The sequence below is a fragment of the Apiotrichum porosum genome (genome assembly GCF_003942205.1).
Source record: "Apiotrichum porosum strain DSM 27194 chromosome Unknown scaffold_6, whole genome shotgun sequence".
NCBI classification, from domain to species: domain Eukaryota; kingdom Fungi; phylum Basidiomycota; class Tremellomycetes; order Trichosporonales; family Trichosporonaceae; genus Apiotrichum; species Apiotrichum porosum.
Window position 1 is genome coordinate 12,641 of NW_021167113.1, and position 25,144 is coordinate 37,784.

The window sequence follows — 25,144 nt, forward strand, 5'->3', positions numbered from 1 at the left end:
CGCCACGCACATGTTGCGAGGCGATGCATGCAACAATAAAGCAGAGGGAGGAGGAGAGCAACAGCGTTTGGCAGGCGGTAACTGAAATGACGTGTGTGCCGCCCTAAGAGCACTGATACAAAAGCCTCCCCGCCGGCTCAACACGCGCGCCACCACCTGCCCCGCGCGCTGCACGGTGGTGGGATGCTTCGCGTGTGTTGGAATGCAGAGTTGGAGTGTCGTCCACTTGCCGCAACGAGTAGCCGACGACGCCGACGCCGAGAGACGCCGTCAGAACACTCTCCAACACACTCTCTCCACCCCCACCTCGCTCGCTCCGTTCGCTCCCTCTCTCTGCGTCGCCTGCTGCGCGCCAACACACCCTCATCACATCCCATACACACAGCCTACACTTGCCCCCCCCCACTCACAGCCTCGCCCACACCCACCCCCCACCACTCTCTCGCCGGACCAACCACGACGAGACGCGCGCGCCGCTACGCCGCTCTCCACGTACATCCACGCGTCAGCGCGCACGGTCCGCACACCCGTCCCGTCCGATCGTCTCCCTCGTCCCCGTTCGGCCTGGCCCCCCTTCCTGGCCTTGCTTTCGCCCCGGTCCACGAGCGTCGTCGTCGTCGTCGTCCCTTTCTCATCTCTCTCCATCGACAGTCGTAGTGACACCGTCCGCCTGGTAACTTGTCCTCGCGACACCGGCAATCGTCGTTCATCCTCCCTCCCACATCCTCCATCTTCCTCACGCAGCGGCGGCGCCGCGGCGCATCAAATGTGAGTACTGCCCCCCACATGCCCTGCCTCGTCTACCCATCCCACCCCCACCGACGCTACGCCACCGCGACCAAGGACCTCCACATCACCACCAGTGTCCGCCGCGCGCGTGTTGCGTTGCCGCGGTGGCATGCGATCGTTGCCCGGTTGCACTGGACCCAGCTCCCACACCTGCATCAAAGTCTACTGCGTCTTGCGACTGACACATACTGTCCAGATGTCGTTCTTCCAGTCCATCTCCTCGTTCTTTGCACGCCCAGCTGGCGGCGGCCGCGACAACGAGTTTAGTCTTCCAACCACAAAATATGATAACGTGAGTAGCAACTCTCACCGGTTACGGGCAGGGAACAAGGGACAGCAGACAGTCGCGCGACAACTGCTGTTCGCCTGACGCCTGACATTCACGACCTGCGGTCCTTTGCTCTCGCTGACCAGCTCCCAGGCCTCCGACTCTGCGGGTCCCTCCAGGCGCGGCAACTACGCTGCCACACCAGCCGGTGGCGACAGTGATCCCTAGTACGTTCCCGCGCGCGCTCTCATGCACGTCGGCGCGCACATGAAAAAACCATGTCGCTGACGCGTGTTTCCCTTCTCGCTCAACTCATTGGTTTCACACTTTCCACGCGTCCTCGGACATTCGTGTACACGTCCGTGCACTCTGGGCATCTTCCAATCTGACTGGTTCTCACTCCCGTGCCTCGTGTTCAACACTGCGTCCTTGCCCTTCTACCTGTTCCTCGCGCGCACCGTCGTCATGACTGGCCAACCTTTTCAGCACCCGCAACGGCAACAACCCGACCAGCCGGTACCCTCCTCTGTCGCACACCTTCCATCGCCTGCGCAACACTTTGTTCGACGGCTTCCCTGAGCTCGTCGACTCTTTGAACGCACCCGTCTACTCGTCCCAGCTGGCCGAAGTCGAGCAACAGCTCGGTTGCCCGCTTCCTCCGCCTGTGCGCGAATCATTCCTGACCGCCGACGGCCAGGACATGGATGCAGGCGCCGGCGGCATCTTTTACGGCCTGTACCTCCTCCCGCTTGACGAGGTCATGCGCGAGTGGCATTTCTGGCGACAGGCCGAGGCCGACCCACGGACGGGTGCCAACCCGGCCGTGCTCGCGACCATGGCGTCCATCCCCCCGCAGTGGGTCAAGTCGCAGTACGCGTGCCGTGGATGGCTGCCGCTCCTGTCCGACACGTCCGGCAACTATGTCGGCGTCGACCTCGACCCAGGACCAGGCGGCGCATGGGGACAGACCATCATCTTTGGCCGTGACTTTGACCGCAAGTGTGTGGTGTGGCGCGGCGAGGGCGAGGGCGGCTGGGCCAACTTTGTCGCCAGCTTTGTGGATGAGCTCGAATCGGGTGACGGTTGGGAGGCAGACAAGGGCTCGGACGACGAGGAGGAGCTTGGGTACGAGAGCTACAGCGGTGGTGGCAGGTACGGCGAGTCGGGCACTGTCGCCCCCAAGCTCGCTGGACAGTACAAGGGCTGGAACACGCTCGAGGCGTGGTGGGACAAGAGTGTCAAAAAGTGGGACGAACTGGGTCTGGGCATGGACGTTGCCGCCATTGAGCGCGGCCTGGAAGAGGCCCGCCGCCTCACAGAAGGCAAGGGCAAGGAGCGTGGTGGCCGCGAGGGCGTCGACTTTGAGGGTATTCGCAGCGATCAGCGTACAGCCGAGGCCGACATTCCTGGTACGTCTTGGGCTACCTGGCCGTCTGCCTTTTTTTGCTAACCCATTTGCAGTCTTGTCACCAAGGCCCGATATGCCCTCCACACCGACCCCGGGAGACAACGAGTCGCTTCTGCCACCATCATCGCCCGACGTCAACAGCGTCCCCCGTATCCTCCACCCCTCCCACTCGCCAATGCGCACCATTACGCCATTGGCGTCCACTGCCGAGCACCCGCTCAAGACCGACTTCCTTTCGCCGCCTGCGCGCAAGTCGTCAAAGGGCCCCAAGCGTCCTGCCCCACCAGCCGTCACCCAGATCGACCTGCCTACCCGCGCAGACGTACAGGCTGCGCAGGCCGTTGCCCGCGCCGAGGCCAGTGGTCTCCGTGGCGGCTGGGTCATGAACCTCGACACGTCGGTCGGTTCCGCACACCGTCGTACCCTCTCGCCCACACATCGCGTCTCGCCGTCGATGGACGCCGAGATGGTGGACATTGACCTCGAGGGCGGCCGCCAAGAGTCCTTTGGCACCGCGGCGATGACCGCCCAGGAGCTCGAGAAGCAGCGCGAGGAGGACCGCTTGAGCATGGCTGGTGTTGAGCACCGCCGCGACTCGCGGTCGCCCGTGCTTCTCGGTAGCAGCCGTTCGCCGTCGCCGCTCGCTGTCAACCCCAGCGCCGAGGTCCCAGCCCAGGATACGGCGCGCTCGTCGCCGTCGTCGGTGTCCACCCAGAAGGGTCCCGGATCTCGCGTCCAGTCTCCCGTCTCGGCCTCGGGCTCCCAGTCGCCTAGTTTCGCAAACCTGGCGTCGTCGTCGGTCCGCCGCCCGCCTCCCGTCGGTGCCTTCTCCGAGTCGCCCCGCATCCTGTCTCCATCGGAGACGGAACGCGAGGTCATCCGTGGACCCGAGGCGCGTCGCCGGTCTTCGGCCATTGCGCCGCCCCCACTCTCGCGCGAAAACTCGCTCCCGATCCGCTCCATGTCGCGTGAAAACTCGATGCGGTCGTCGGACAGCCACGACGTCCTGCTCGCGCCCGCGACCCCGCCCATCGGCAGCGACAGCCCGCCTTCAAAGCTGAATGGCAACTCGGGCGCCGCGGCGTTTACCGACGAGCCCAAGAGCGTCGTCAACGACAACGACCTCGTGGACGGCCTCGAGGAGGTGCACCTTTAGACGACACGGATATATGCATGATGGACATTCTCATTTTTTTGACGACCAAATATCTTAAACCCCTTAAACAGTACAGAAGCACGCTCGCATACCTTGTTACCGGTTGTCACTAACGCGATGCAGGCTGCCTTGCAGTCAAATGATATGGGACGTTGAGTACACCAGAGTTGGGGCCAGGAGCACAACTACAACAACGTCGCCCGCGAGTGTACCGACGTAGGTACATAGCGTCGATTCGCAGCTGGGTGCCCTTGAGCCATCCATGTGAAGCCTGTGTTGCGCCGTGTGTCTCATGCACAGTATGGTGTCAGGTGCCGCCAAGAACAGTACAATGGTCAAACAGTACAATGGTCACAATGGGCGGTTCACAACGAGCACATCGGTAGTTATCAGATTGGAAGACGAGTTGCGCCACGGAAAGCGAGCCGTCCATGCCACAGTTTCGCCACACGTCCTGGAGGCCAGTCTCGTCCCGGTCCTGTAGGTCGTTTCAACCATGTCCAAAGCTCCCATGTGCGGGCGGGTGTGGTATGCACATCAAACCTCTCCGTTCTGGACGCATCCCTTCTGACGCGGAACCTCGACAGGAGGGCTTAACGTGATTTAACGTAAGTATGTACGGCCATGCCTGGTATGGTGGCACGTTTTCCGGAATGAGGGCTGACTACAACGAAACACCTGTAGGTGGTCGCCCAGTTTCTGTACCAGAGACCACCTGGTTTTGGATATCTGGCTCACCTTGGCGGATTAGGCAGAGTTTGGTGCTCGAGTGTTCCATGAACCCAGTGTACAAGGCCTCTCGACATATGGGTATTCGGCACGCAGGGATTTTCTCTGATCCTGTAAAACAGATCCCGCATCACGGCTTAATAGAGGCTGGAACCCAGGTGAGATGGTGCGCGAGGTATTTTGTACTTGGTCAGGATTAGAAGATGATCTTGTTACTGCGACTCGACACAATATGCATTCCACTACCAGTTGCGTATAGCATCCCACAAAATGCCATCGTAAAAGAAGGGCCGGACGGGAGCTTGTTTGAAAAAGGTGACGCACGGGGGTTCCTGGAAGAAGTAGGCAACCTGATCTACCATTGTCGTCATGGTGGAAGATGGGTCTCGAGCCTGTACTTTGGGCGCCAGTCGAAGATAGGCGGTCATCCCTAGTTGCCAGTTTTCATAGCGGCCACTCGCCACGTGCCTGCCATACAACATAGCAGAATGATGTGATGCCAGGAAACGAAGGACATTATCTCTCCAAGATGGCGTCACACTGAAGACAGTGTCACCGGGTTTACACCTCATTCTGGGATAGTTGGAGCACATGGCCGCCTCCCGTGCGCAGCACGCGATGACGGTATACCAGTCCTCACGCTCGTCCGGTGGATAGTGCCGAGCGATCTCAGCTCGAAGCGCTGTCGCATTCAAGTCTGTTGGCGGGCTGTCGGGCGTGGGCGTGTCCGGTAGGGGAGACCCAAGAGCCTCTGAAAGCCGCTCCAGTGTAGTGGACTGCGCCGCTGTAGGTTGCGACGACTCTTGGGAAAGGGTCACTCCTTCTTGGCTACACACCGAAAGAAAAACGTTGGTGGCTGTTGTTTTGAACAGTTGAATGTCGTACCGAGTGGGGCGCAACACGTTGTGACCTGCCGTACTAGGCGTGACCAGAGGCACTATGTCCGGATCTGATGGGAGGGACAGGGGATTAAGATTATCAATAGCCCCTCTATCGGCTCTAGCAAGAACCTCAACATTGAACTTGTCGACAATTGACGAAAATACGCGATGAAGAGCGCCGCTCTGTCGTTGATGTCTAGCAGACAATTTGGAAGTCATGCCCATTGCAATTCCATCCACCGAGGTGACAACAAGTTTCTCCGCAACAGGTCCCCCAATGGCGGCGCCCGCGCCCGCACCGGCCGAGGCCATGGCTGTGAAGGCAGCCAACGCAGCTTCACGGTCTGCGTTGCGTTTGGCTGTCTCGGTGATGATGTCGTTCAGTAGGCCTACAAGTGCTCCATATGCCAAGCCTATGCGTAGGGCGAGAAGTCTGACATCGATTTCGCCATCCAGGGTTGCCAGGAAACGCTCATCCTCTTTGGCCATGCGGACCGCCTCGGGGATTGATATCAGGCGCATCAGTTCTTGGAGCTGGAGATGAAGTGGAATACCGACAGACTTGGAACGTGGGTGGTGTGTGATTTTCAAATACGCAGTCAGGAGGTTGTGACATGTGCGTAGTGTGGAGAGATCCAGATCGTACTGGTGATTCCCAGTTTCAAAAGTCATGTCTCGCACCAAGTCTGTGAGCCTTACATCCCCAACAAAGGCTCCAAGATTGGCACGTCGGATATCATGGGAAATGGTATCTCCCACGGTGTAGAACAGCCAGGTCTCAAGATACCTGGTTGCAAAAGCCGTGGCCGGACCACCCCTGATCCTGAGTCGGTCGACGCTATGGCACACTCGGTTGACGAGATACAGGGCAGTCACAGCGTTGACTTTGGCTTCCCCCGAAAACCTGCCGCCAAGAAACGTGCGACGGAGAACAATGCGGCTCTTCAGCTTGCCTCCTAGGTAAGCGTGGGTGAGGGAAGGTGACCGCATGTCAAACCTGATTGACACTTGATGTTGGCATATAATTTTGGCCAGAAATTGTTTCAAGAGTGGAGTCTCCAGTTTGTCCAGTCGCAAGGCGAGGTCCACTATGCACATCCGATGAGGGCCAGGGATGAACTCGTCATACAGTGACAAGTGAATCCGACTCAAGTCGCCACTACTGAGTCCGTAGTCGTGTTTGATGACAGGGCTTTTGCCCAAAAGCTGGAGGTAATGCGTGGATGAGACAACGTGGTTGGTCTTGACGATCGGCTGGCCCATACCGCGAGGCGGAGGAGCCTTGAAAAAGGTTCTTGCCCACTCCAGCTTGTCCACGTGTTTGGTGAAGGGTCGTGCAAACGCTGCGTGGTAAGAGAACGATGGTGTCACCTCCACTTACGAAGGTCGCGAAACCGAAGAACTTCCTTTTTGGCTTCTGGTGGACTCCGCTCCTCCTTGATCCAGAACGGCGAGGTGCTAGCCACTTTAAGCGCAGCCTCTTTCGCCATGTCATCAGCTAAATTACGATCCAGTTCGAGTTGTGTAAATGGACCCCAGCGTGTTGCTGCAGCTGCTTTCTTCTCTTGGAATTCGAGGGTCCCCCAGGCGAGCGCTGAGGAGGGAAGGTCGTAGAGCTTGCCTGGGTATATGTTGGGCTGGTCCATTTCTAACATATCCCATGTCGCCAGAAAGCAGTGCTGATGCAACATCCGGATACGGAGAGATTCTGCTTGGCGTAGACGCATACTGCGTTCCCAATCACAAATACCAGATGATGGTGCTGGACAAGTGTTAGTGCACGTTCAGGAGCGTTGGGCTGTGACTTACTGGCATTGTTATTGCTTGGTTGCGCAAACGAGGGGTTGATGTTTACCGTGGACTGTACGGAACCAGCAGCAGCCGACGGACCACCCGTTGTCGCACTGGTCACATGAACGCTGGAGCTCGCGGCACCGACCATGGGAACGACAGTGGTGGTCTGCGTGGTGTGGCCTGAGGGTGATATGCTGCCACCAACGGGTGTCCCTGTGGCTTGGCTGGTAGACATCGGGCTGCCCATACCTGTAGCCCCCACAGCTGTAATCGAAGTCGCACCGGTGCTACTGGAGGTCTGAGCCACTGGCGGTGTGGCGGGTGTGGTAGGCAGTTGACTCGGTGGATTGACTCCATTGGGGCTGACGCTGCCACTGCCAGACTGTGGACTGGCTGGGTTGGGAAGTGAAGGGGGCATTTGCGCGAGCGGGCTGGCGAGAGTCAGCCATCGCCTTGGGCGTTGCTTACGTTGAGCCAGTTCCCATTGTGGAAGGTGTGGCCTGTAGAGCCCTCAAAGAGCAGCTGGCTCAGTTGACAGAGAGATTGAGAGAGATAGAGAGAAGGAAAACACTGCTACCGCTTCCAATACGCTATCTAGACTGAAGGCCGACGTGAAGCATGACGTCTGACGAGAAGCATAAACAGCGGCTCGTGCGCAGCGCCGTTCGGCGCTTGGCGTTCTGATGTTTGCTTTTGTTTGGTTGGACGCTCTTGTGCGCCGCCAGGGTAGCCAGCGCAATGTCCAAGGCTGGATTCCCAATGCTAATATGCACTGGTCATTGGAGGGGTAGCAGATAGAACTACCTAATGTACTGTACAGACACAGACAACAGGTAATCGTTGGTTTTGCCACCAAGTTTCGACCGCTTTTCCGAAACCTCACCCAGGTCGTTCTCTTACATTGGTCTTCCAGGGGTTCGCCAAATGAGCCTTGTTTTGGTGAAGACCTGAACGACCTAAACGATCTCTTGCCACGCCACAGCGATGAGCAGCACAGATATGTGGCCGCCGCGTCGCATCACGTGCTATTGCTGGATTGAGTCGTCACGTCTTCGCCACGGTTCAGATAAGGTCGATTTCTGGACCATTTCTCACAATTTCAAGTCCCTGTTTCACAGGATCACAGGATATCATCTGTCTCATCATTTACATTGTAACAGAGACATTGTAACACAGGCGTTCGTTGTGATGTCGGGATGTATCTGTGCTCACTCAACTGTTTCTGTGTCCTCAGCAGTGCCACGGGGGTTTCAACGGACGACAAGTTGGTCTGTAAGCATGTTTGCGCTACACCATCATGTACACGAACCCGGGCCAAATGGCACCTTCCCGTCCCCCGTTGTGGGGTCAATCAAATGCCGAAGTCTGGCATGTGGGTACGGCTTGTTGAAGCTGGCAGACGTTGTGGATCATTTGAGTTTGGGTGGTTTCATGCTGTAGTCCGCAGGCTGCGATGGCACTTCCGCTGGTGACGGATGAGACTTCGGCAGATGCAGGAACGACCGACCCGTCCGCCGGCGGCCCCACAGAAGCCAACGGCAGACAGGCTGCTCCACTGCCGGGAGGCTGTGAAGACAACGAGTTTAAGGATCAGCGGAAGGAGGTGCAAGGTCCAGGAAAAGCAGTTACGTTGTTTTCCACGTCAGAAAAAAGGAGAGTGTTCTCATCGTAAAGCTTGAAACGGGGACCGGGATGGCCGGCGGTACACTTGTGCATCATGCTCGAAACCTGCCGTGCCGTATCGCTTTGCCGCACTAGTAGGGTGTTACGGATTTCTGGTGGAGTCTGCAACGAACCAGCAGCGGTGGTGGACTGATTATGTCAGCGGTGTTGGTCGACAGTCGCGAGCGTGCTGTCAACGCTTCCGGAAAGATCGTGCGGAGTAGGCAGCAGCAAATGCAAGGTGCATCAGGTACAGAGGATCGCAGAACTTGGTTTGGCGTGCTAAGAACATGGTTTGCGTGCCAAACCAGGTATCGACCAATATCAGCACCAAGTCTAAAGCACAAAACGCCACATACTGTAGCTCACACCGCGTCATGCCCTTCTCTCAATGATATGAATTGTAGCAGCAAACGCGTGCGTCACTTGTGCACATCCATCCTAACACAAAGACCACGACGATGGCAGGAGCAACGTCAGCTCGTGAACATTGCGCACCAATCGCAACCAGGTTGGAGGGGGACCAGGGCCAGGACCCAAACCTCTCCCACCAGAGGATAGACCTCTGTCTCCCGGGCACCCCCATGACCCCAGGACCAGTGTCGAGGGGGGCATGTCGGATGCTGGAGCCTGGGTCGAGTTTGTGGGAGTTGGCTTACGTCTCACGTCGGATCCACTCCTGGACGCAAAGCAGACGACACTGAGCCACGAGTACCACCGCCTCGGACTGTTTTGATTGGGTTTCGTGGCTGGTGTCTTGGTCGCGACACATGCGTCGGGCACACATGACCAGGACACGATACGACGACGGCGACAGACGGGATCCTTTCGTGTGCGTTTCGGCTTCTGGTTTTTGAGAGTGCTTGCAATATCATTGTGAACGACTGTGGGAGTGGGACTCGGCCTGACCTGTGACAGCAGTGCGCCATGGTGTAATCACATCCCTTGACCAGGTTGTGCGACATCGTACAAACCAGTACGTACTCGCCGGCACGCCTCTGCCGATACATCCTGAGCATGTGGCATGCATTCACTCATGCACTGTCCAAGTCCTGACTGTGAAGGACACATGTGTATCCTGTCCACTCGTCGTACTCGCTCGTCCTATCAGTAGCATGTGGCTGCTGAGCGCCACGGGCAGCCAGAGGGCACGCGAATACCCTCCACGGCAGTGGCGGCAGTAAGCATCCATGAGGCGCAAGGGACGGCCCGTTGACGATCGAGAAAGAGCGCGCACCTGTGCCTCTTGGACGCATGGGCTGACGCAACGACGCGATCCTTCCTTCACCTCACCACTGCCCACTGGCCACTGGGCGGTGTCGTCATGCGAATGCGGGGGTCGTTGCCTCCCGGACGCGTTCGTTCCCTCCCCCGTTACTTTTACCCCTCTACCATTTCCTTATCACCGGGAGGGCGCGGCGTACCTGTGTTCGGTGCCCACCCTCGTCCGTCATCGCGAGAACAATGTCGGAATGCAGCGTTGCAGACAGCATGAGAAGTGGCCCGCCATCCCGCAGGCCAGCAGACGCGTCATAGCGTAGCGTGTTGAGGCGCCGGCACGGCGGACGGTGGGGGGCGTTGGGTACACATGGCGGCGCGAAGCAGGAGGGTGGCGTGGTGGACGCGGGGAGCTGCCTGGAACAGAGAAACGCCGGTGGCAGGTGTGAATAACGACGTGGAGGCCCGAGTACACTGGCGTGCGACAGTGGTCACGTCGCGCTCAACCTCAGAAACCCTCAGAAGAGTATACAGACGACGATGGGGAACAGGACGCATGGTCTGCCGATCTGCCACGAACCACGGGGCGGAGACACACGCGCCGACGCGTTTTTCATTGCCGGCCTGAAACACACCGTGCTTCGAAAAGGGCGCGCACGAATGTCCCTCTACTGGTATTTCAGACAGTTTACGTAACACATTCGATTCTCATTCACGGGGCATTGACCTCTCTGCTGCGATGAGTGATGCATGAGTGACGGAGGTGACGAGCACGTCCACAAGAGTAACGACACCGAGCACACCCACAGACAAGCCTCCAGGGTGCACACGCGGTACTTCGGCCCGCTGTTGGAGTGGCAAGCGAGCGTCACGGCTCTGCCCACGTTTGCCGTAGCCGCCTCCCGTGTTCGCGTATGCATTGGCGCATTGGATGTCTCTTGTAATTGAGTGAGCGATGGGGTGATGGGCAGTCACCTCTGTCGGCCACTCCTCGGTGCATACCTGACGCCTGACGCCACTGCCGAGGCATCTTCTGCCTTTGGGACGCGGGGTTGGCTACAATGTGGCAAATGGGATGAAACACCACACCTCATCCCACACTGCACATGGGTCAGTGCGCCATGGACACTGTCGGTTGCGTGAGTGCCGCCACAGTTGCCAAACGCGACATGAATGGTCGTTGCTGTTTGGTCGATCCAACCGTGGTCTGTGGGGCCGGTCAGCCATGCTAGGTCTGTCAGAGGGCGGCGGCGCTGGTGGTGGTGGTGTTGGCGGTTATGGTGGCGCGGCCACACCGCGCACTGGACGATGGCGTCAGTAGCGTAAGGTGCTCTGTGTCTTTCGGTGTCCTTGCTTGGAAAGGTGTGTCTGTCGGTTTGCTCCCTTTGCTCCCCTCTTTTCTCCTACTATGTGCGTCTTGCGCGTCTTGCGCGTCTTGCGCGTCTTGCGCGTCTTGGGGTCGTGGCTGTGCGTCCCCTGCTGCCGAAAGAGGCGAGAGGCGTGTTCTGCCTCGCTGTGAGCGGGACGCCGTAAAAGGTAGGGAAGACGTGTGTTCCTGGGCAGAGCGGCCTGTGTCTCTTTGTCTCCAACCACCGACGGGCCTCTCTCCCCGCATCGTCTGTTGGTGCGTGCGTGAGGGGCCTAACGCAATGTAGCGAGCTGGATTCGGGCCGACGGATGGGATGTGTCGGGGGTCTGGGAAGCAAGAGGGGGCCTACAGGAGACCCTATACCGACACGGCCGACACTCTTGCTTTTGTTGGGTTTGTTTTGCTCGTTCTTCGGGTCAGCGGATCAGCGGATGATGACTAGCAAGACGCGACGGGAACCCCTGTCGATCTCTTGTTCTGAAGCTAGTTTCCAGCTGATACTGTACGTGTTCGCGACTGGGAGGGAGGACGTCGTCAATGGGTCGCGGCCGGGAACGGTGACGCGTCACGACACTTGCCACGCCTGTGCAACATGGTGTTGAACGCAGCATGGCTGGCGACTGGTGACGGGCCCTACTGTACTACTCTGTCACGCGTTGTGCGTTTCCTGTCCTAGCTGTCCATTTGTTTTTACTACCAGCCAAAGAAACGTTAAGGGTTCTCCCATTCCAGAGATCCAGAGAATGTGGCTGCAGCCCCCCCGCGGCGGTGGGTGCGGCGCGTGTCGCTTGTGCGCTCGGGTCAGCCTGGCCGCACAGTTGCTCCCCATGCCTCCCCATGGAGATATGGAGATACGTCTCTGGATCTCTGGCCTCTGGTCAAGGTGTGCTCCCGTCCCAGAGAATGAACAACGCGCGCGAGAGACGCAGCGAGAGACAGACTTTGTCGTCGGGTACCTGCCTGGCGACCCTGGCCAGACTGGCCAGCGACAAAAGCCAGTTTTGTGTCGACGCGGGGGTGAGAGCAGAGGCGAGAGCAGGGAGAAAGTGTACGGCCGCGGCCCAAACGAAACCCAAATTGCTCAAGCAATGAGCAGCTAACGAACATGTGCACTTACGCTTGTTGTGTGCCGTTTAGCGATTCGTGTATAAAAAGTGTGTCTGGCATGGACAAGACGGAACGATAGAGCGAGCGTGGCAGAAGGAGGGAAACGAACAGCAACCCACCGAGGTCCCGAGCATACAATCCTTTTGCCCCTGCTCTTTTTCCGCAGTTGGTCCAGTCTGCCTAATGTCGCTGGTATGGGGAGAGGGGGGGGGGATTGCAATAGTAGAGTAAATGCAGCATATGAAGTCGTAGACACGAGGAAAAGGGGGGAGACGGGAGTGAGAGGTCCCCCCGAGAAACCCTGTTGGCCCCATTGTATGTGACTCTCTGCTCCTCGCTTGATCGCTTGAAAGGCCCCGCGGCGCGTCACAGCCAGCCAGCCAGCCAGCCAGCGTGTGCCAGCCAGCCCGCCCGCCCAGCCAAATCCCATCCGGGTCGCTCGCCATCCTCCGAGTGACATGCAATCCACACACCCAGGCGCCGTGTCTCTTCCCACATCTCGCATCCACATCGTCCCGGCATCCATCCATCCATCCATCGCATACCCCCCCTCCCTCCTCCCCCTCTCCCCATCCCCGCCGGCTCCTCCTCCCAGCGCTCTCCATTCCCCTCCCCGCAACCACGACAGCATCCTTCCACACACGATCAACCTTTGCTAGTCGTCGCCGGTTTCGCTCCACCCCTACCTTTCTTCCCCCCGTCTCTCCTCCACGTCGCGGCACATCGTCGTCCATCTCTCTCTCTCTTCTTGCCTCGCAGCTGCAACCTCCTCCCACTACAGCTTGCATCCATTGTCACGCATCAAGAACATCCAACGGCTTGCTTAACGTTAACGTCCTCCACGACATTCTCCCCGCCCCCCAAACCGCGGGCTTCCAAAGCGCGCTTGATTGGTGACCCCGTCCCCATCCTCTCGGCGTCCGTCGGCGCCTTTCCCGCTGTTCGCAGCCCACCCCCCCAACACTCGTCTCCATCCCACCCCCGCCTTCTCCGGTGTCTTCTGTCGCCGGCGTCAAAGGTACTCGAACGCGGCGCACTGACGCCTGTCCCACTGGCCCACTCGTACGCGCGCCCACCCTGCTCGCCGCTCCGCGTGCAGCTGCCGCAGCCGGATCGCTTGCTGTTAGCATTGGCACCGACAGCAACGGCAGCCGCCCCCCGCCTCCTCCCCGCCCCGAGCGCAGCGCCGCCCGCAGCCCATTCTCTCTGGACAGTCCGTCACAGGATATGGAGCGAACAGCCCGCTCGCCCACGGCCTACGAGCCTCTTCCAGCACACTTGCACAGCGTCGGCGACGACCACACAAACGGCATCCATACCCCCAGCTACGGCGGCATTGTGAACACGGGCGTCGAGTGGGACTGGATCGTCAACCAAGACGGAACAAAGACGTGCGTCCCCCCTGTCAGCCTGTGCTGCTCCGAGATCGCCACCGCCGCACGCAAACCTAGGCCTGCGTGGTGCGCGGTGGTTACCGGGCAGTCCACGCGTCCCGTGCAGCCTTTCTAACCCATGTGCTGACCCTCGTCTCCAGCCGAACGCCTTCCAGGTCCCCCAATCGCGCCGCAGCTGCTCGCGAGCCGCACCGTACCATGTCAAATCCATTGGAAGCGGCCCCAACAGACAACATGCCCACCCCGTCGACTCAAGGCTCTGCCTCGGCACACGCGTTCTCGGCGCACCCGTCCTCGCATCCCCATGAGCCAACCATCTCCGAGGAGGCCAGCGCCTACGTCGGCCGCAGCGTCAGTTCTTCCCAGTCTGCTGCTGCATCCGCCACGCGCCCTCCTCCACTGAGCAGCCCGAGGAATCCCCCTCCGCCGACCCCGCTGGCTCCGCCCAACGCGTCGCACACCCACACCGCGCAGTACACCCCGAGCGCCCCTTCGTCATCGTCCAAGCGGCGCCAGTACCGACAGGTCGGCGACTGGATCCTGCAAAAGACTCTGGGACAGGGTTCCATGGGCAAGGTCAAGCTCGGTGTCAACGTCCACACACAAGAACGAGTAAGTGGACTAATTGATCTTTACATGGCCACGTCGAACTGACATGTTTTCTCTCCCTTACAGTGTGCTGTGAAGATTGTTCCTCGCCACCGCGACGATGGCAAGGCCGGTGAAGCCGGCCGGGCAAAGGACGAGTCCAAGGAGATCCGCACTGTCCGTGAGGCCTCGATATCGCTCCTCTTGCACCACCCGTACATCTGCGGAATGCGCGACTTTCTCGTTCACCAAAACCACTACTACATGGTGTTTGAGTACATCGATGGTGGCCAGATGCTCGACTACATCATCGCCCACGGTCGTCTGCGTGAGCGAGCAGCGCGCAAGTTTGCCCGCCAGATTGGCTCGGCACTCGACTACTGCCACCACAACAACATTGTGCACCGTGACCTCAAGATTGAAAACATTCTCATCTCCAACAACGGCAACATTAAAATCATCGACTTTGGCCTTTCCAACCTGTACTCTCCCAACCGCCACCTCTCAACCTTTTGCGGCTCGCTCTACTTTGCTGCCCCCGAACTCTTGAACGCCAAGCTCTACACCGGCCCCGAAGTCGACATTTGGTCGTTTGGTATCGTCCTCTACGTCCTTGTCTGCGGCAAGGTGCCGTTCGACGACCAGTCGATGCCTGCGCTCCACGCAAAGATCAAGCGTGGTCTTGCAGAGTATCCCGCCTGGCTCAGCAACGACTGCAAGGCCCTTCTGCAGCGCATGCTCAACACCAACCCGCAGGAGCGTGCCACCCTCGCCGAGGTCCTCTCGCACCCCTGGATGACCAAGGGATACGAAGGCCGCCCAGACTCGCACCTCATCATGCGCGAGCCCCTCCGCGCTGATGAGCTGGACATGGATGTCATCAAGCGCATGCAGGGCTTCACGTTTGGCACGCCAGAGGGCATCTATGAGAACCTCACCAAGATTCTCACCAGCGAGCAGTACCAGCGCTGTGTTGCTGCCTGGGACGCGGGACGCGACCGTCGCCCACGCCCTGGCGCCAACGGCTCTTCTTCCAACAACAACCTCGCGGTCGAGTCCGAGTCGCCCAAGAAGAAGCGCTTTAGCGGCTTTGACCTCAAGAAGAAGCTGTTCAAGGAGGAGAAGAAGCCCGAGGAGCCGTTGGCCGTGGTCAGGGAACAGGTCGACCCCAGCAGTGGCTTTGACCCGCTCATCTCGATCTATTTCCTCGCCCGCGAGAAGAAGGAGCGCTCAAAGGTGTACGGCAACAGCCACTTTGCCTCGTCGCGTGCCAGTGTCGATGGCTCCGCGCCGGCAGCCCAGCCCATTGCCTACAACATGGCTCTCCCCAGCCTCCCTGCCCCTCCGACCGCCCACGGCTCTGGCTACGAGCACGGTGTCCCCGGATCGCCTCGCGAGGCCGCCAACACTGTTCGTGTGCGTGCAGATGACATGCCTTCTGCTGCCGCTGGCGTCATGTCGCACCCATCGGCCGACGGCGCACGATCCAACATTGCCGACGTCCCCGCCATGCACAGCGCGGCACACCGTCGCGGCCAGTCCCAGGCTGCGTCTGCAGCAATGTCGCCGTCCTCTCTTGCGGCGCCCCTCCACGCCATGGACGGAAACACGCCTCAACGGAGGCTGTCACAGGAGCATGGTGGTGATCGCCGGACGTCTGTCGGCTCCATCACCAACACGATGGGCCAGGCGTCGCTGTCTCGCGACACCAGCCAGCGGACCTCCAACACTAACACTCTTGCCCCACCTGTCACCCCTCCCGAGTGGCCTCTGCAGCTTGGAATGGGTATCATCCAGGACAAGAGCGGTGGTATCCGCCCCGTCGGCTCGCCCGAGGTGGACGAGATTGAGGCTGCAGACGTTGCCAACATTGACGTCAAGAGCGTCTACCTCAAGGGCCTCTTCTCAGTGTCGACGACCAGCACCAAGTCTGCGCGCACATTACTCAAGGACATTTCGCACGTCCTCGACCGCGTCGGCATCAAGTACCGACCCATCCGTGGCGGCTTCGAGTGCATCCACGTCCCTTCGATCGACCTCGCTAGTGTGGTCCATGGGGACGAGGCACGCTCTTCGCTCCACGTCCCACCGGGCTCCCAGTCCATCGAGTCCTCCCCCAGCAAGAACAGGCTGGCTCTGCGCAAGTCTGACCTGACCGGCTCGACCGCCAATTCACGCGACTCGCCGTCCCCTGCGCACCACGACCGCGGCTCGTCGGGCACCGTTGGCATGCTCGACACCGCGTCCATGTCCACACCCAGCAAGGCCAAGGTGGACCAGGACGACGGTGACGCCTGGGGTGCACAGTTTGGCGCCCAGAGCCCGCTTTGCGTTAGGTTTGAAGTGTTTGTTGTCAAGGTACGTTCTACGGTTCCACTAACAAGGACGATTGCATTTCATCACGAACCATGCCCGTCCGTGTCAATGAGGACCTGTGCTAACGCTGCCCCCTCAGGTGCCGTGGCTCCCACTCCATGGTATCCAGTTCCGACGCATCGGCGGCGACGGATGGCAGTACCAGCAGCTCGCCAAGACGATTCTGCGCGAGATGCGGTTGTAAGCCGTGTGCAACGCACGCGCACGCAATACGAAAGGCGGCCGGCGCCGCTGGCCGCTGGCCACTGGCCCACACCTCCCTCGCACCCGGCCAACAGTGCCGGCACACCCGGATTAGTTTATATCGATCCCGTTGTTTGGTCCTCTTTTTTATTTTACTTTTTCCACTTTCTCTCTACTTTTTACGTCAGTACGCGCAGGATGCGATCACATGCATGGGCATCGGGGCGAGCATGCGAACGGCAGACGGACACGGCGCAGCAGCGCTCGCGCACAGCCACGGCCACGGCCACCGGGGGGGGGGGGGGGGGGGGGGGGGGGGTGGGTCTGCTCTGCGGGGCCGTTCGTTCCGTGTAACGCAACGCGGGAAGCCGACGTGCGCATACATTCCCACTGCAGCGCGCGAAGACGGTGCCGGCGGCCAGCGTTGCGGTGGGTGCGCCGCCAACGTGGGCGGCGGCGACGACGGTACGACGGGCACGCACGCAAGATCTGTGGCATCAGAGGTCGAAGCAAGCTCATCCATAATTAGGCCACTTGGCAGGTCCGTGGCGGTGCCATTGGGCCGTGTGGGGAGGGACGGCTGGGGATCTCCTCCATGATTAGTTTTTCCTCATTTTCCGTTTGTTTTTTGCCACCCAGCGTGCGCCCGGTCTGGTTGCGGTGCATGCCGCCGCCGACATGTGTCTGCTTTTGCATTTTGTTCCAGCGAAGCGACAAGCACAAGCTCGGCCCAGCGAAGGGTGTTACCAAGTGTGCAGACTTGATTGTTAGGGGTGTGTGGGTGGGATGTGCCGCTGCTGCAACGGACCGGTGAAATGCGCAGTGAAAAGTTAACTATTCCCGCCGAATGACAGCACCGACGCGCGTTGGGTGTACATATGTGCCGTCCCGTTGAAACTTTGTCGTCGTCTCGTTTTGCCACCCAACGTCCGCTGCCTCTGCCGTTGTCCTCCAACGATCCCGTGCACGTTGTCGCTGTGGAGCGTTCGCGAGTGGGACGATGGTCGGGATCCTGGGAACCGTGGCACCGCGATCACTGGGTTTCCACACACACACACGCGCGCGCGTCCGCGACCTCCCATTCCAAGCGTTCCGAGCGAACGCAGACTAGCCGCACCCGAAGTGAACCTTGGTCGCTCAGAGCGCTGGCCGGGCACCGGGATGCCGGAGCTCGGAGCGTCGTTGATTACAGGACGACACGATGGCATCTGCAAGCTCCAAGCAAAACACACCCCACACGTTGCCATCTCGACTAATTCATCATCGTGCTATCCTGGGCGCGCGGATTGGCCGTTTCCGCATTCTCCGGAAAGGGTTAGAAACGAGAGGCTCCTACGCATACCCATAGGGGTCGTGTGGGACTTGTCCGACATCTCTGACGTCTGGACACCCGACCATGACATGCTAGCACGCGGGGCCATCGTCTCGGGCAAACTGTCCGCTGCAAGCGCGGCTTTGACGCGTCACTACACTTCGCCCGTGTTCATAAAACTCCCCGTGTGGTGGCCGTGGTGGCATGGTGGCGCGTGCGTGTCGTGTCGTGTGTCATGTGTCGTCGTCGTGTTCGCATGCGTGTTCATTCATAGCACTGTCATCTCCGAGATTCACGGGGAAGAACGATGGTGACGAGCACGGCGCGTGCGGCAGAAACAGGAGGACGCGCAAGTGAGGGGTAAAGTGGGGGCACATGGGCACATGGGCACATGGGCACGGCTGTCGTCACTCATCAACCTCCGCTCCCCGCCGTAGTCTTCACGGCCCGCAGCTCCCTCAACCTTCCCCTCGAGATACCCCCCTTAGTGCGAGCTGCAGCAACTAATCATACGGGACCGTAACTTGGTCGTAACTTGGCCGTAACTCGACAGGTCGAGGGACGGCGCTCCCAGTCGTGTGGAGCGCAGGCACCGCCGCGGACAAAGGTAATCGGGTACCGAGAGAACACCTGCCACGGTGACCTGACAACCCCCGCCGGCGTGTAGTTATGGACGGGTATGGGGTAAAATCGTGCCCTCCTCAGGCTGTGCTGTGGTTGTTGTGTTTTGTCGCAGCCGATCGCACCGTGGAATGAAGAAAGGGGTGAACTGACAGAATTCCATGACAACGGGCACCCGGAGGGGTGCCGTTGATGTGTATCCCAGTTGGCTTGGCAGTGCGCACACATTCAGCGGCGATGTTTACGGTATGCTTCCCGGGCTCATGCGGTGGCGTGAGATCTCGCAGAGACTATCACGGGAGAGAATAAGGCGTACTGGAAAAAGTGGACGGGTACGGCCAAGGTTTGGGAGTGACCTGGGGGGGGAAGTCAAGGGCCAACCAACCAAAAAAAAACCCAGAAAAAACTAGAAGTGTTTAACGCTCGCCGTACCGTACCGTACCTTTTTGGAGCTTGTGCGGAGCGGTACCTTCACACTCTATTGCAGCACCGCTTCTGCCCTTGACACCATGCAGGCCACGCTGCTCGCGATCACACAGTACCGAGATCCCGAGAGGCATGTGAATGCGTCACTGTAGGAGCAAAGTGCTGGAGATGTGTCGTTCGGCAGCTTGACCCTGATGCGTCCTTCGTGTGGCATACGGCTTGGGGTGGTGCCACGTCTGCGCTGGCACACTTGGTACGGCATTATGGGTGTACGCACCCAGCTTCTGTCGACTCTACACCGGAACCGAATTTCACAAGGTCACCTCAAACGCTTGCAGTACGTAAAGGACCTCTTGCCCTCACCTTAATTCGCAACTTGGGATCTGGTTCCACACATGAACTGTGACCCCAAACCCACCCAGTCGTTTGCCACAGTGGGGTCCTGAACTTTGCTTGTGGCCCAAACCATCGGTAGTCGCTGGTTTGCGGTCCACTTTCCGATGCCATGTCTGCACTGCCCTTTTGCGTCCCAGTTCTACCTTTTGAGAGTCAATCAGAGTGTGTTCCTACCTAGTTCCAAGTTCCCAGTTCCCAGGTTCCCAGCATGCAGCGTTAGCAGGCGCAAGGAAGGTCTGGTTGCGGTCGGAATCAGAATCCCACAACACCTTTTGGTCTCCGAGTCTCCCGATCTCCATTTTCCACGTCGCCTCGGTCGTCATGTCGGCCCTTCGTGTCCCTAAACGAGTCGTTCAGCTGGACCGGCGTGCGACACCTGGTCTTCTCTTCTCCGGAAGTTGCGGGTGCGCGAGGGCCCGAGAGTTGGGGTCGCCGCCGCCTTCCATGCCCATGCTCCCGCCCGCCCCGTTGAAGCTTACCGAAAAGCTCACCGCCACCGCATCTGCACACCGTGGCAGCGGAGCCTCGTTCTGGCGTTATGCGTCTCTCCCCGACAAGCCCGGATTGAACCCAGCTGCAAAAGCACGTATGCAAATGGATGCAAGCCAAGCCGGTCCCTCGCCCGACATGAAGGAACCGGGCACGCACCGTCGTTTGAACTGTCCATAGTGTTGCTCATGCGCATATTTGCCCTGGTAACAGAGTAGTTTTTGTGGGAACGTTCAAAGGATACTTTCGGTACGCAGTCGAGCGACACCGTTGAGCGAGGAGGGACGGGTCCGGTTGCAGTGTGGCACATGTCCCGGTGGCGCCAGCGATCCACAGCTTACGTGCGTTCATCAGTCAGTCCGTCTACCGCTCCGTGCGACTTGGCCGTGCGATGCAGACGAGGAGAGCAAGAGCAGTCAACGCACGGTCTCGAGGGACCAAGTATCGTACCACCTTGTAGCGGCGACTCGTTCGTGTGCTCTCGCCGGCCCGCCGTCCAACCGTGAGGAATGAGGCAAAGTGTGATCCTCCTTGTTTCGCTTGATTGAGCTTACATATGTAAGTGTCTGCACCATACTTACGCTTTGGGCAATCGGAGGAACGGTATGCGGCAGCCGCACGCGACCGCTCTCCGGACAATCAATGTCGTCGACGTCCTGCTCCCTAGTATTCCGCAACATGAAGCAGCGGCGGTTCTGCCGCCGCCAGCCGCGGCTCGCCTCACGGCTCTGGCGGCTCGCTCGGCGTGCCCTGCATCATGTTTGAGATACATGGTGCACGCACACGCACAATGTTCCTAATGAAGCATTGTAGGAGTGCCCGATCCGGAGGACCTCCCAGACAATTGTCAGGTTCGTCGGGCATGTCGGGTCAAGGGAGTGGCATGAAGGGGAGGCGTTGGTGGTGACTGCCTCGTGAGATCTGGAGCAGGACGATGCAGGACCATGCAGGAGCATGCAGGACCATGCAGGACACAGGAACCGTCTCCGGCAGAGTCCATTGGGGGCTGGGCTGGGCTATGGGCGCGCGCGTGACTCGAGACACGGCGCATACGGCACGGCCACGGCCACGGCCACCACCTCCACGGCACGACTCTTGGCTTTTGCTTTGTACGGATCCATGCATTGTTTCGTCTGGGAAACAGGCGACAAAACACAGGACCAGAGGAAGAACGCCTGGTGTGCCACTGGACGCGCCACCGCATCTGAATAGGCTCCCAGTGCATGTACCGAACATGCCTGCGATCCTGCGACGTCAGAGGCGCGTACAAAGAGGGAGGCGTGACTCTAGGAATCCTACCAAAATATGTCACACACACGCTTCATGCTTGCTAAACTCTCTGTGGGTGTCAATCCCACGTCTTCGTACCAATAGCCCACTCTAGTGGCCGAGTTGCAGCGGGGCCCGGCCATTAGCTTTCCCGGTGCAAGTACCCCTGCGCTTCATCCAGAGAGACCCTTTGACGGCCCTCGCCTTGTGCCACACGTGTTCTAGAATGGCAATGGTACCGGTAACCGGGATATGTTTGGGTGCACCCCACCTCCGAGATCCTCGGAGTTGGGCAGATGAAAAGCGAGGGAGACAGTTTCTGAGTTTAGTTGCTACCGACGACTTGCCGCCCTGTGCCGCCCAGAACGGGATGTCGGTGCGGGTCAACCCTCTTTGCAGTTGCCCGACCGAGAGACGCCAGAGAAGTGTCATGTCAGAGTCCCGGGTTTGGCAGTTCTGAACACCGCACACCTGCGACACCTGACGTATTGTTTTTACGTACCCATAGATCCTGACCGCTCGTTGGGTGGGGGAGAGCGCAGAGGGTGGGGGGGGGGGGGGGGGGGGGGGGGACAACCTGGAACGCAGCCCATCACAAAGCGCGCTAGTCTGACGAGCGGCCACAAGAGTCTGGCCCATTTGTGATCCTTCTGCCACCTGGTGTCTGCTCCCCCCTTGGCGCACTGGCAGTGCCCTTGACACTCGGGGTTCCGGAGACCGTTTTCCCGATGCGCTGGAGCGAGCGCCACCCGCTTTGCACCACGTCAGTGGCGACGAGAGCGACGTCGGTTTGAGGAACACCAGAAGAGGGCCCACAATCCCACACGGCCTGCGCATTAATTTGCGGTTTGGCTCAGCTTTAGGATTAGAGGCTTCGGGCCTCCCTGACTCCCGTCCCCTTGGCGCTGGCACCGGGCTCGCAGTACATATGTATGTGTGCGGTGTGAACAGGGCCGAGAGAGAGAGAGACAGAGAGACAGAGAGCCCGCAAGTGGCAGAGCGTCGCTGCTCTAACTGCCGTCGGATAGCGTTCGGCAAGAGCACGGGAGAGAGTGAGAGGCGGTGGCCGTGGTGGAGAGAGATGTGTCCGACATTACGGGTTGGCATAGCTCCCGAGCGTCGAGCCAAACGTGGACCATGCCGGATACAGGTGGTTCCCCGCGCCTGATGTACGGCAACCCCTGCATCTGGCATCCAGCAATCCTACAAGACCTGTAGCGAGCAAGAAAACACCGCACGCACGCACGCACTCCCCCACCCCCCGCCGCCGCTCTCCCTTATTCTGAAGCTCTGCAGCCTGGTGGACAGGACATGCCAAATGCGCAAATGCGCGTCTGGATCCGCCTGTGTTGGGTTTCTTCTTTCTTTCCCTTGACGCACGCTCCACAGAGGAACGAGACGGTTGGGACGAAGTACGTCAGCCAAAAAAGCAAACACCGGAGAGACAACCATGAATAACAACCACCACGCCCAGCAAGAACAAGTAGCGTGCATCACACACACACACGACCCGCATATGCAACACGGAACAAGTGGTGTGCACATGGGGGGGGTGCGACCACGCGCTGCAACGGTACGGTACTACGACGAGCACCCACCATCTCCTTACGTCTCCCGTTTCTGAGTACTACCTATTACGAGACCGCCGGCCGGCCCGCGAGAATGCCGGTGAGCCGGACCTGTGGGTCGACCTCTGGGCCTCTGACCTTGGGCGGCCAGGGGTTGGAATGCTGCTGTGGGTAAAACTGGTAGGCTGACTTGAGTGGACGATGGAAGAGGAAGAGGGGATGCGTGCCGAGAGACGGTTCTTCCGTCTCCTCTCCTCCCTCAGCGTACCAGTGTTGCAGAGTCGTGTTTCCTTTACGCTCGCTAGGGAATATGAAGGGGAATACCGGAGCATACGGCATAAGCCGTGCGGTTGCGCGGGGGCAGGGGGAATGGGTAAAGGATATTTGAGTTTGGTTTCTCTGGTGCTCGTCCTTGGTGGCGTCCGCAAGTGCGTCGGTGGCGGCGAGCAGCAGAGCCGCAGGAAGCGCTTTGCTGGAGTCTAGAGAGGCCAGGCGGGACGGTCTGTAACACTCTGTAACTCGCAGCACATGCACTCTCCTCCACAGGCCAAATGCGAGATAGGGCGGCATATATGTCAAGAGAGGGGGCGGTCCTCGACGCCGCCTGCATAAAGTAATAATAAAAACCTGGCTCGACAGAGGAATGAACCTGCACCAAAACGGCGCTTGTGTTGCTCGGGTGCATGCATATCTTGCGAGTTAGTGTGTCTCATCATCATCATCATCATCATCATCATATTCAGGACAGCAAAGGTCCCCCCCCTCCCCCCTCGTCAGGTCGACACGCGCGCGCGCCCATATGGCGGCCGCCGTCAGAGTCAGGCAGAGACAGACGTAGAGCGTGGCGGGGGGGAGAGGAGGCAGGAGGCAGGATGGCACACCTTTTTTTATTTTTCCTTTCCCTGATATGCTCTGAGACCCCCCGCGGCACAGCGCGCGTGCCGAGCGAGGAGGAGCACAAGGACCAAGAGAAAAGAGAGAGCAAGGGGAAACGCATCACGAGGGTCTGGTCGGTCGGGGAGTGTCTGGGCTGCGGCAGGGCGAGCAGCAGGGGGGAGAGAGCAGAGAGCGTAGGAGCGACGGGTTCCTTATGGCGCCTGCACTCACCACTTTGTCGCCGAGAGAGCCCACTGGCGCCTGCTTTGCCCGTGGGATCCCAGGACAACGGACGGGCGAGCCAGGAGACAGGAAGCCCAGAAGCCTCTGACGGAGCGATCTCGCGAGGAAGACGGTAGCGATCTCTTGTCGATCGAACACAGTCTCTGCCCCACGCTGCACCACCACGGCCACCACCCAGAGCACCCAGAGCACCACTCGCTGGGCAACACATCCTACTGCCCGTCCACCCACCCTCCTCCTCTCCCATCCTCCCACTCGCTCTCTCTCCCCCCCCGCTCTGCGCTCCTCGTTGCCGCCGTCGTCGCCCTCGTCGCTCGCCTCGTCGCGCGCACGCATGGTGCACGACCCAAGACAACGACAACCGAAACGTACACTCCCGTGAACGGCCACCGCCGCCGCACACCACATACACACACACACGCGCTCACCACATCGACCGACGTCCCGCAAACCACGCGCTGCTGCTGCTGCTGCAACATATCTGTCAGCTCCCCCAGCAACCCAACAAACTCGGACGGGACACATTCCGATCTCTTGCTGCCTTACCACAACATCTGGTACCTATCACTCGCCCCGTGTCCGTCACCTCCCCCCCTCCCTCGCTCTCTCTCTCTCTCTCGCCCTCCCCCCCCCCCCCCCCCCCCCCGCTCTCGCTCGCTTGCTCGACTGCCATTTTTCTTGCTTCGCCGTCGCACCCAACACCGCACCCACGCACACGCAGCGTCGCACGTAGCGACGTGCACGCGGTTGTCCGCAGCAGCACCACCGGCTCCTTGGCATCCCATATAGCTGGCCAAAGAGTACAAGAAGTCGCTGTTCTTGCCCGTCGTTTTTGGCCACCACAAACAATCTCAACGACGAGGTTGCCCATCCTGCCTCCATCACCTAGCAGACTGCAACATTGTGCTGAGCATACACGAGTAGGACACACCTCGCCATCTTAGCTACGGCGGTCACCAACAGCTACGACTTGATCCCCGGTACATCCACACCCACCGGGCTCCTTGTTATCCGCCAGCCCG

General features: G+C 59.6%; 5 protein-coding genes across 5 annotated transcripts; 2 read left to right on the plus strand and 3 right to left on the minus strand.

The window, feature by feature from the left end:
- Positions 1–786: 786 nt before the first annotated feature.
- SMI1 (Cell wall assembly regulator) lies at positions 787–3,621 on the plus strand (the record flags this gene model as incomplete). Its single annotated transcript, XM_028623137.1, has 5 exons — positions 787–864; positions 986–1,081; positions 1,211–1,284; positions 1,544–2,466; positions 2,519–3,621. The coding sequence occupies 5 exons, from the start codon at positions 787–789 to the stop codon at positions 3,619–3,621; spliced, it is 2,274 nt and encodes a 757-aa protein (XP_028476070.1).
- Positions 3,622–4,592: 971 nt separating this feature from the next.
- On the minus strand, positions 4,593–7,510 carry EHS24_007794 (uncharacterized protein; the record flags this gene model as incomplete). The annotated part of the gene is made up of 4 exons (XM_028623138.1): positions 4,593–6,574; positions 6,613–6,993; positions 7,041–7,456; positions 7,494–7,510. 4 exons carry the CDS (start codon positions 7,508–7,510, stop codon positions 4,593–4,595), a joined length of 2,796 nt encoding a protein of 931 aa, XP_028476071.1.
- An 862-nt stretch (positions 7,511–8,372) lies between these two features.
- On the minus strand, positions 8,373–9,302 carry EHS24_007795 (uncharacterized protein; the record flags this gene model as incomplete). Its single annotated transcript, XM_028623139.1, has 3 exons — positions 8,373–8,591; positions 8,655–8,837; positions 9,186–9,302. The coding sequence occupies 3 exons, from the start codon at positions 9,300–9,302 to the stop codon at positions 8,373–8,375; spliced, it is 519 nt and encodes a 172-aa protein (XP_028476072.1).
- A 4,306-nt stretch (positions 9,303–13,608) lies between these two features.
- KIN1 (serine/threonine-protein kinase KIN2) lies at positions 13,609–16,923 on the plus strand (the record flags this gene model as incomplete). Its single annotated transcript, XM_028623140.1, has 4 exons — positions 13,609–13,772; positions 13,916–14,387; positions 14,451–16,721; positions 16,819–16,923. The coding sequence occupies 4 exons, from the start codon at positions 13,609–13,611 to the stop codon at positions 16,921–16,923; spliced, it is 3,012 nt and encodes a 1,003-aa protein (XP_028476073.1).
- A 2,501-nt stretch (positions 16,924–19,424) lies between these two features.
- On the minus strand, positions 19,425–20,000 carry EHS24_007797 (uncharacterized protein; the record flags this gene model as incomplete). Its single annotated transcript, XM_028623141.1, has 3 exons — positions 19,425–19,574; positions 19,645–19,795; positions 19,852–20,000. The coding sequence occupies 3 exons, from the start codon at positions 19,998–20,000 to the stop codon at positions 19,425–19,427; spliced, it is 450 nt and encodes a 149-aa protein (XP_028476074.1).
- Between the last annotated feature and the right edge of the window lie 5,144 nt (positions 20,001–25,144).